Here is an 11,154-nt window from a genome sequence, read left to right as displayed (position 1 = left end):
AGAATCTTTTAGAGCTAGAAGAGTTCTTAAAATTATCTGGTTAAGCTCTGTATTTTTTAAGATCAGAAAACTAAGGCCTAGAAAATTAAGTGACTTAACTAGGATCACACAGTGGCAAAACCAACATTTGAACCGGTGTCTTCAAGCAATGAATCCAGAGAGATCATCTAATTTCTTTTATTTTTCCAGGACAATGTTACGTAAGATAAATCTGAATAAGCTTGCTGTCAAACAAACTTTATATAGCATCAACAGGTTATCATATAAATGGAACAGAGTAACAATTCCAAATATTAAAGGTGGTGGTTATGAAATCTGAATATACAGTACTAACTTATTTCTCAATCTTAAAAACATGAGGAAATGCTATATGGACTATTTGTAGAACACAGGAGGAGAACTCCCAGCAAAAATCCTTGTTATAGATGCTCCTAGGCTGACCTGAGTAGAATGGAGATGGTGTTAACAACTGGTTATGAAGCACAGAAATGGGGGTGGGGACTCCCTAGAATGGAACAACCAGAAGGCACCCTCTAATACTGTTACAAGCCAAATTTATAAATTTTTAGATTTTATTCTTTTAAACATTGCAGATATCTAATATGAATTTAGGCTACTTCTGATGGTTCAATTTTGGCTATGACCAAAGATTATCTAAATGCAGACTATGAATTATATTCTTTCAAGGGAATAAAATTATATCTTCCCAAAATCAATTCCAAATAATCATTTGAAGTTCATGACACAATAGCAGTGGCACTTATTATGTGTCAGATTGGGGTTTTTTTGTTGTTTTTTCTTTTTTTTAAGATTTTACTTATTATAGAGAGAGAGTACAAGTGGGAGGAGGGGAGTGAGAGAGAGAATCTCGAGCAGGCTCTGCGCCCAGCACAGAGCCAGGCTTTGGGCTGGATCCCACGACCCCGGAGATCATGACCTGAGCCGAAACGAAGAGTATGACACTCAACCGACTGAGCACCCAGGCGCCCCTGTGCCATATTCGTTTTAAGCAACTTATATATATTTAGCTCCTGTAATTCCCCTGCCCCTGTAACCTGAAAAGGTATGAATAATATGTCCCTATTTTTAGATGACGGAATTGAGGCACAAAAAGGCTGAGTGGCTTGCCCAAGGTGTTACAGCTAGTAAGTGGTAGAGTTGAGATTTAAACCCAAGAAATCTGATTCCAGAGTCCACAATTCTATCCATTACACTATACTACAGAGTAAGGATAGATGCATCCAATGATTGGTTTCTCTGTCATCTGAATTAAATATCCTCTGGATTACCTCTAAATTATTTTCACTGAGGTTGAGATCCTCAGGGATGAAGCTCCTTCAGATTCATTTACTGGCCCATTTATTTGCATGAGATTACTTCTTACTTTTATTATTAACTTTTGAAATGGAAAGCAATGTGGGAATCAGGACCCCATCATTTTACAAATGAAGAAATTCAGACTCCATATAGCATAGAGGAAAGAGAATGCGTTCAGAGTTGGACCATCCTGAGACTGTATCCCAATTCTACTTAGAAGCTGTGAAATCCTGAGCACCTCACACTTAATCTTTCTGAGGTTAGGTTTCTACATCTGTAAATCAGGAATAATCATACTGGTCTAGCACTGTTTGGTCAAAAATAATGAGGTGAAGTGTTTAACTTGATGTTTGATATAAGCTCACTAAACATTACACCCCGGCGTTCCCCTTCCCTGCCCTGGATGAAGCCCAGAGGCATCCTGCTCCCTCCCATCAGAGCCAAGGCTAGAACCCAGGATATCAACCTTCTACAACAAGCTGTCAAGAAGCACCACATTTGACAGCAGCAAGTACCAACTGCTACTGTTGCTAAGAGCTGAGTTTGTATTTCTTTTCATTACAAACCAATTTATTGTGGAACTGAAGATGTGAACCAAAGCTAACTTACTTGGCTTTTTAAAAAATAGATTTTCCTCTCTTGATGATTTCACTTTAAGACCTCACCAATAAAAAGACAAAATTATAAGAACATGTACCATACCCATCAGGATAAACTACAGGAACAGTTAATCTATCCAAAAGTGATTTCCCAACTGCTTCAATTTCATCAAATTGCTCCTCATCATTAATAGCTTCAGGCTCTTCCGGACAGTCTTGCAAAATCTGCAACAAATAAAATGGCAACATCAATCAAGAGATAATAGAAAGGCAATCAAGCTCATGTGAATTCAGTAGATTGAAGGTATTTTTGTTTTGTTCTTAGCATCTCCATGTACACCACTGTACAAGATTGATTACTGGTGAAGTTGGCTCAAAAAACTCAAATAAAATGAAATACATAATCCTTACTAATAATATATAATTGGAGTACAAAAAGTCTACAGTGATTTCCAAGAAAAAAATAATACTAGACTACTATTCAGAAAGTAAGTTCAAACTGTGCTTAAGAAATATTCCTTCATTTATTCATTATTTATTGTACTAAATGTTTATTTAGCAGCTTGGGATGTGACTGAGATATAGAATTTGACCTCAAACAGCTTACAGATGTCGAAAATGAAAGAAAATATAAATTCAAAACAACATATACTCAGAGTACAAACACATAACTGATGGGATGACCTATATAGGCACTTTACAGTTATTTTAAAAAACTGATCTGCTGACTTACCTGATGTAAACTGATAAGGTTATAATTCAAATACAGGAAGTTCTACAGTCCTTGATAAAATACTATTTTCCTTACCTATTATCATTTAAATTTAACAAGGGGAGGAGAGGAAGAAAGAAACTGCTATAATTTATAACAGGTAAGTCTATAGGTATTGACCCACACTAGTCAATATAGTAGCAAGCCTAGTGAACACTTGAAAGGTGGCTAGTCCCTCAAATTGAGATGTGCTGTAAGTCCAAGATACACACCAGATTATAAGAAAAAAACTGCAAAATGTGGGGAAGGGAGAAGAAAAAGAAGTATTTATTTTTGCAACTATTTTTGCATTATACTTAATCTAATCTGTTTATTTCAGCATTACTCATAAAAAACTTTATATAAAATTCTAGATTCAACTTAAATATTTTCCCCGTCATTATACTCTATAAGTTGCTTATAGTTATTATGATTATATTTATGCTTACCGGTATAAAACAAAATGCAATAAAGAAGAAAATAATATCTGATAACAAAAAGCTTTACAAAGGTTTGAGCAGTAAAGAACCTTAAATTGTGCTAATTATAAGCATGATAAAGGCCACGTAGCAGAAGAAAAAGGAACATTAATATTCTATGCAAAAAAACTCTCAACCATTTACATTCTTATTTGGCCTCATAAAAAAGTCTAGATCTTAAAATCTCCTTGCAGATACATTTTAAGTTTTTACTTAAATTCCAGTCAGTTAACATAGTTTAATTAGTTTCAGGTGTACAATACAGTGATTCATCACTTGCATACACACCTGGTGCTCACAAGTGCCCTCCTTAATCCCATCACCTATTAACCCATTGCCCACTCACCTCCCCTCTGATAACATCTCTGTTCTCTATAGTTAAGTCTGTTTCTTGGTTTGCCTCTCTTCTTCCCCTTTGCTCATTTGTTTTGTTTCTTAAATTCCACATGTGTAAAATCATATGGTATTTCTTTCTCTGACTGACTTATTTCACGTAGCTTAAAACCTTCTAGTTCCATACATGTGGTGGCCAAATGGCAAGATTTCATTTTTTTCTAGCTGAAAAATACTCCATTGTGTATATACCCCACATCTTCTTTATCTATTCATCTATGGATGGGACACTTGGGCTGCTTCCATAACTTGGGTTACTGTAGATAATGCTGTTATCAACATCAGGGTGCATACATCACTTTGAATTAGTATTTTTGTGTCCTTTGGATAAATCCCTAATAGTGGGATTGCTGGATTTAAGGGTAGTTCTATTTTTAAATTTTTGAGGAAACTCCATACTGTTTTCCGGAGTGGCCTTGCAGATACATTTTGAAAGCAGTATCTTAAAAAGTTATCAGTAGTGTTAGAAATTGGGCGAGTAGTCACCCTTGGACAGGAGGCAGGGGCAGCAGGAACAATGTGATTAAAAGAGGGTGGCAGAACTTCTGGGGTGCTGGTAATGTTCTGTTGTTCAAATAGTGCGCTGATTTCACAGGCATGCTCACTTTGTGAAAATTCATTGAAAAGACCGAATTCAACAAACATTTATGATTTGTACACTTTTCTGTGTTAATATACTTCAATAAAAACAATCAGTATGGGTGCCTGGGTGGCTCAGTCAGTTAAGCATCTGCCTTTGGCTCAGGTCATGATCTCAGGGTCCTGGGATTGAGCCCCGAGTCGGGCTCCCTGCTCAGTGGGGAGTCTGCTTCTCCCTTTCCCTCTGCCCCTCCCCCTGCTTGTTTGTGCATGCTCTCTCTAATAAATAAATAAAATCTTTAAAAAAGAAATGAAACAATCAGTAGATAAACAAGTTTAAGCCATTTTATATACTTTCACCTTCATCATTGTTACGCCTATTTTAAACCAACCAAAACACTGACCTACGGAGTTCAGTGACCAGCTCAGCAAGAGTTGACTATAAACACTTTCCAACAGAAGTACATTAGAACACTGCCCAATTCCTGAGATTCCTGGTCACATCTCTTCTGTTCTACAGACGAGGCTATATCACATTTACATCTTCAGTTTCTCACATTTCATATTGTATTGAACATCCCCTACACAGAAACTTTCATTCTGAGAGATCAAAACAAAGTTAACTACATAACAAAGCTCCTCTTCAGAGTGGAAATGTAAGGATTGGTGCTATAAATTTTCTCTGTGCAGTTAAGAAAAGGGCTCGGGCGCCTGGGTGGCTCAGTCGGTTGAGCGACTGCCTTCGGCTCAGGTCATGATCCCAGGGTCCTGGGATCGAGCCCTGCATCGGGCTCCCTGCTCCGCGGGAAGCCTGCTTCTCCCTCTCCCACTCCCCCTGCTTGTGTTCCCTCTCTCGCTGTGTCTCTCTGTCAAATAAATGAATAAAATCTTTTAAAAAAAAAAAAAAAGGGCTCTACTGAAAATTTGCCTAAATAACACTACATATTGCATTTTTGGTTTCCGGGACTAATGAATTCATTAAATAAATTCTAGAATGAATCTTTAAAGATAACACATGAAAAAAAGGTTTTATTTTCATCTTTATTCTCATTATTTTTAGCTGGGTAGTCTCTACTTTAAACCTTATAAAATTACAAAGTGCCCTTTTAAAAAATTTATGACAATTAGTTGCAGAGGCAAAATGTCCTTTCCTTGCATAATGAAAGTGATGGGAGTTGTGACACCCTAAAGATAGCTCATTCTGGGGGTCAGGTTTGTTAAGAAGAGAAGCACTATTGAGAGACGACTCTTAGATGGTTTTGGATTTCTCCAACCATAGTAAGCCAGCACTGGTATGGATTATACTACCCGAGAATTTGATTTGAACTCTCTAAGACAATATATTATATCTAAACAAACTTTAAACAATGGGATTAATATAAGTTGGAAAAAAACACAGGCTAATCACATAATTACAATATTAAAATTAATACATTTTAAACATATACAATAAACACTACTGAGACTACACTTTTAAAAAAGCGAACCTTTTCAGCATTTGAGTGAAATGCAATAGCCATTTCCAGCCTATGCACTCTCTCTTCAGATGCTACTGTAAATTGTTTCCATACTCTGTTCAGTCGAGGAAGTGTGTCTCCAGATGACCGAGATGTGCAGCGCAGAGACTGACACAACACAACTGTGGCCTGTAGCAACTGTCTTCCATAGTCATAAGTGCTCTAAAAAAGAAAAAGTAAACATGAAATTATAGTAAAAGAATTCTGAAAAGAGAGTCGGGAAAGTGTGCAGGAAGGATTGTGGTTGCAAATAGGTAACACTACTGGAAATCAATCCTGAATGACTCCACGGCACTTACTACTACAAACTAACTGCAGGCATAAAAAAGGATGGGGAAACAATACTTTGAATTTTTTCTTTCTTGTTAGGCTTTGCTCTCTTCTTCTTTTTTTCCCCATCTCATTCTTGTCAATTCCACAGGCCAAAAAGAATGTCTGATCATTCATTAGCCAAAACAAATGGGTGAAGATGGGCTCTTTATAGGTCACTTTTTATCCCATACAGGAAACCACAATTGTTCACTGAGAACTCAATTATTAGGGAAAATAAATTATGATACTTTTCACACATACACAAAATCTGTATTGTTAAACTAACACTGGTGAGATACAGAAACTGGGGTTTCTACTGTACTGATATTAACACATATTTCTTATTAACTTTCGTGAATTAACAGTTGGATTGCCTAAAAAATGGCATAATATAAAACATAAATCAGAGGGAGCATACAGAACCTGTATTCAGGAAAACATAAACCCTCTCAAGTTTATGCAGGCTACTTTTGATGCACCAGCTGACATTTTCTTAGTTCTGTGATATTTCTGGAATAACATAACTAACCTTCTTGGACTTGGAGGGTTAAGTTACATTATAATCATGCAGAAAGCTATTCAAACACTGAGCTTGTAGAAAAGGAAGATAACCAGTTCTGCACCTGTGCAACATCAACAAATTTTCTATGCTTTTCCAGTAAAACTTTCGTTTCCTGAGCATCATCACCCAATCTGATGTGGGTCTTAAGCAGGGCATCCAGAAGTTCACTTAGCCATTCTACTGCCTAAATAAAAATAAAGAACAGTGAAGCTGGATCCATAACTCTTATTATATCAAAACACCATATTTATAAAAAGAAATTTACTACCATATGATTAATTAATCTATTAGTTATAACCTAAGTGCTTAATAGCTTATTTCATTAAATGAAAGCTATATGAATTAATGACTTTTCCTCCCCCTCAAAATTTTTAAGATCTAAGGACAAGATACATTAAAGAGAAGCACTTTTTTAAAATTAATAGCACATGATTTATATTAATAGATCAAGTGTTCTCCTTAATGTCCAAGCACTGGGTATTACAGAAGACTGATGAATCACTGAAATCTACCTCTGAAACTAATAATATAACACTATATGTTAATTAACTGAATTTAAATTAAAAAAAAAAGATCATGTGTTTATATAATATGGATCTTACTGGAATCTAATTACAGATTTATGTTACTATTTAAAATCATAAAGTTCCTCTAGGTCAACTTGAAATGATGTTCTCTGATGCTAACTACACAAAGATAGCATATGGCTCATCTAGTTGAAAAACCCTCTTGCAAGTTAAAAAAGCAATGTGCTATACCAGCCTTAATCCTAGCATGTAACTAACAAGTAAGTCAACAATAATAAATAATAAATAATCCCAATTTCTCACTCAATAGAGGATTTCATTGAGAAGATAAGTCAAATGAGACCAGTAAAATAACTGGAAGTAAAAAACCACTTTATTATTTTAATAAGGTAAGCTAGAATTTGACTTAATCCATTTACTTTCTAAGAACCATGAAAAGTACACTTTTTTTTTTTTTTTACAGTTAGGTGAAATCAATCTTTTAAGAGAAGACAACTACATCATGTGCCTGATTGATCTTTTACCTGGGCAGCATCTTCTTCACATTTAAACAACTGTACCATCTGAAGCATCTTTAACCTTCGCACATCTACCATGTCTTCACATCTAATAAACCCAAACATAAAGGCAGAACATCATTTCAGTTTCATTAATAACTATTTTAACATCATCATCTGGCACACATGTTTTGTAGTATATTAAAATACTTAATCCTATATACCATGGAGACTTCAACTACTTTGTATTGATTTGTAAGAATTTTAAGGGTATCTGTTACATCAAAATACTTCAAAACTTCAAAATACCTGAAAGACACCTAACTACAAACCCTCTTGAGGATAGAATGGATTCTGGGAAATACTGAAGCAAAGCATGAAGTAGTACACTAAAACCCAAAGAAATCTCTGTTGCCAGTTAACATTAAACAAGCTTCAAAGATAAACATATAAAGTTTCTCAAATACTCATTTTGAGGATGATGCTCCAAGGAAATAAAACAAAAAAAGTTATGAGGAAGGATACTGTATCATAATTAAAGGGTCTATCCAACAAGAAGATCTAACAATCGTAAGTAATTATGCTCCTAATTTGGGAGAAGCCAATTATATAAACCAATAACAAAATTAAAGAAACACATTGATAATAATACAATAATAGTAGGGGACTTCAACAGTCCACTCACTGCAATGGACAGATCATCAAAGAGAAGATCAACAAGGAAACAAGGGCTTTGAATGATACACTGGACCAGATGGACTTCAAAGATATATTCAGAGCATTCCATCCTAAAGCAACAGAATATACATTCTTCTCGAGTGCACATGAAACATTCTCCAGAACAGATCACATACTGGGTCACCAATCAGGTCTCAAATGGTACCAAAAGACTGGGATTATTCCCTTCATATTTTCAGATCACAATGCTTTGAAACTTGAACTCAGTTACAAGAGGAAATTTAGAAAGAACTCAAATACATGGAGGTCAAATACATGGAGGGTAAAGAGCATGGATGTTAAAGAGCAAGTTAAAATGTGTCAATTAGGAAATTAAAGAATTCAAAAAATTCATGGAAACAAATGAAAATGAAAACACAACTGTTTAAAACCTTTGGGATGCAGCAAAGGTGGTCCTAAGAGAGAAATATATAGCAATACAAGCCTTTCTCAAGAAACAAGAAAGGACTCAAATATACAACCTAACTTTATACCTAAAGAGCTGGAGAAAGAACAGCAAATAAAACCTAAACCCAACAGGAGAAGAGACTTATCAAAAAGAAAAGATAAAGGACCCAAATGAATGAAATCATGAATGAAAGAAGAGAGACCACACCAACACCAAAGAAATACAAACAATTATAAGAACATATTATGAGCAACTATATGCCAACAAATTAGGCAATCTCGAAGAAATGGATGCATTCCTAGAAACGTATAAACTACCAAAACTGAAACAGGAAGAAATAGAAAACCTGAACAGACCCATAACCAGCAAGGAAATTGAAGCAGTAATCAAAAATCTCCCAACAAACAAGAGTCCAGGGCTGGATGGCTTTCCAGAGGAATTCTACCAAACATTTAAAGAAGAATGCCTATTCTTCTGAAGAAATGGAAGGAAAACTTCCAAACTCTTTCTATGAGGCCAGCATTACCTTGATCCCCAAACCAGACAAAGACCCCACCAAAAAGGAGAATTACAGACTAATATCCCTGATGAACATGGATGCCAAAATTCTCACCAAGATACCAGCCAGTAGGATCCAAATGTACATTAAAAGGATCATTCCAGGGCACCTGGGTGGCTCAGTCAGTTAAGCGTCTGCCTTCGGCTCAGATCATGATCCCAAGGTCCTGGGATTGAGCCCCCCATCGGGCTCCCTGCTCAGTGGGGAGTCTACCTCTCCCTCTCCATCTGCCTATTCCCCAGCTCATGCTCGCTCGCTCTCTCTCTCTCAAAAATAAATAAAATCTTTAAAAAAATTAAAAGAATCATTCACCACGACCAAGTGGGATTTATTCCTGGGCTGCAAGGGTGGTTCAACATCCACAAATCAATCAACATGATACACTACATTAATAAAAAAAAGGACAAGAACCATATGATCCTCTCAATAGATGCAGAAAAAGCATTTGACAAAGTACAGCATCCTTTCCTGATTAAAACTCTTCACAGCGTAGGGATAGAGGGAACACACTTCAATATCATAAAAGCCATATATGAAAAGCCCATAGTGAATATCATCCTAAATGGGAAAAAACTGAGAGCTTTTCCCCTAAGGTCAGGAACACAACCGGGATGTCCACTCTCACCACTGTTGTTCAACATAGTACTAGAGGTACTAGTCTCAGCAATCAGACAACAAAAAGAAATAAAAGGCATCCGAATTGGCAAAGAAGAAGTCAAACTCTCACTCTTTGCAGATGACAAATACTCTATGTGGAAAATCTAAAAGACTCCACCCCCAAATTGCTAGAACTCATACAGGAATTCAGCAAAGTGGCAGGATATAAAACCAATGCACAGAAATCAGATGCATTTCTATACACTAACAATGAGACAGAAGAAAGAGAAAATAAGGAGTCAATCCCATTTACAATTGCACCAAAAACCGTAAGACACCTAGGAATAAACCTAACCAAAGAGGCAAAGGGTCTCTACTCAGAAAACCATAGAACTCTCCTGAAAGAAATTGAGGAAGACACAAAGAAATGGAAAAACATCCCATGTTCATGCACTGGAAGAACAAAGATTGTTAAAATGTCTATGCTACCTAGAGCAATCTATACATTCAAAGCAATCCCTATCAAAATACCATTGACATTTTTCACAGAGCTGGAACAAATAATCCTAAAATTTGTATGGAACAGAAAAGACCCCAAACAGCCAAAGGAATGTTGAAAAAGAAAATCAAAGCTGGTGGCATCACAATTCCAGACCTCAACCTCTATTACAAAGCTATAATCATCAAGACAGTATGGTACTGGCACAAAAACAAACACGTAGATCAATGGAACAGAATAGAGAACCCAAAAATGGACCCTCAACTCTAGAGTCAACTAATCTTCAACAAAGAAGGAAAGAATATCCAGTGGAAAAAAGACAGTCTCTTCAACAAGTGGTGTTGGGAAACTTGGACAGCCACATGCAGAAGAATGAAACTGGACCATTTTCTTACACCATACACAAAAACAGAGACTCAAAATGTATGAAAGACCTAAATGTGAGATAGGAATCCATCAAAATCCTAGAGAAGAACACAGGCAGCAACCTCTTCAACCTCGGCTGCAGCAACTTCTTGCTAGATACGTCTCCAAAGGCAAGGAAAGCAAGGGCAAAAATGAACACTGGGATTTGATCAAGATAAAAAGCTTTTGCACAGCAAAGGAAACTGTCAACAAAACCAAAAGACAACTGACAGAATGGGAGAAGATATGTGCAAATGTCTTATCAGATAAAAGGCTAGTATCCAAAATCTATAAAGAACTTATCAAACTCAACACCCAAAGAACAAATAATCTGACCAAGAAATGGGCAGAAGACATGAACAGATATTTCTCCAAAGACGACATCCAAATGGCCAACAGACACACGAAAAGATGCTCAACATCACTCATCATCAG

General features: G+C 36.2%; 1 protein-coding gene across 7 annotated transcripts in view; it reads right to left on the bottom strand.

The window, feature by feature from the left end:
* Positions 1 to 11,154, bottom strand: part of SESTD1 (SEC14 and spectrin domain containing 1) — a 141,134-nt gene that overhangs the window by 7,997 nt on the left and 121,983 nt on the right. For 6 of the 7 annotated variants that reach the window (XM_081814064.1, XM_081814063.1, XM_081814061.1 and 3 more), the window contains 4 exons: positions 7,561 to 7,642; positions 6,571 to 6,693; positions 5,606 to 5,797; positions 2,020 to 2,141 (listed from right to left, as the gene is read on the bottom strand). In XM_081814064.1, the coding sequence (XP_081670190.1) occupies positions 2,020 to 2,141; positions 5,606 to 5,797; positions 6,571 to 6,693; positions 7,561 to 7,642 (519 nt within the window). Of the gene's footprint in view, positions 1 to 2,019; positions 2,142 to 5,605; positions 5,798 to 6,476; positions 6,694 to 7,560; positions 7,643 to 11,154 lie in introns of those variants that run through there. The other variant, XM_081814066.1, reaches the window with a different exon arrangement.

The sequence above is a fragment of the Leptonychotes weddellii genome, chromosome 3, assembly GCF_054177405.1.
Source record: "Leptonychotes weddellii isolate Sample4059 chromosome 3, ASM5417740v2, whole genome shotgun sequence".
Classification (NCBI taxonomy): Eukaryota; Metazoa; Chordata; class Mammalia; order Carnivora; family Phocidae; genus Leptonychotes; species Leptonychotes weddellii.
This window is presented reverse-complemented; position numbering and strand designations above follow the sequence as displayed.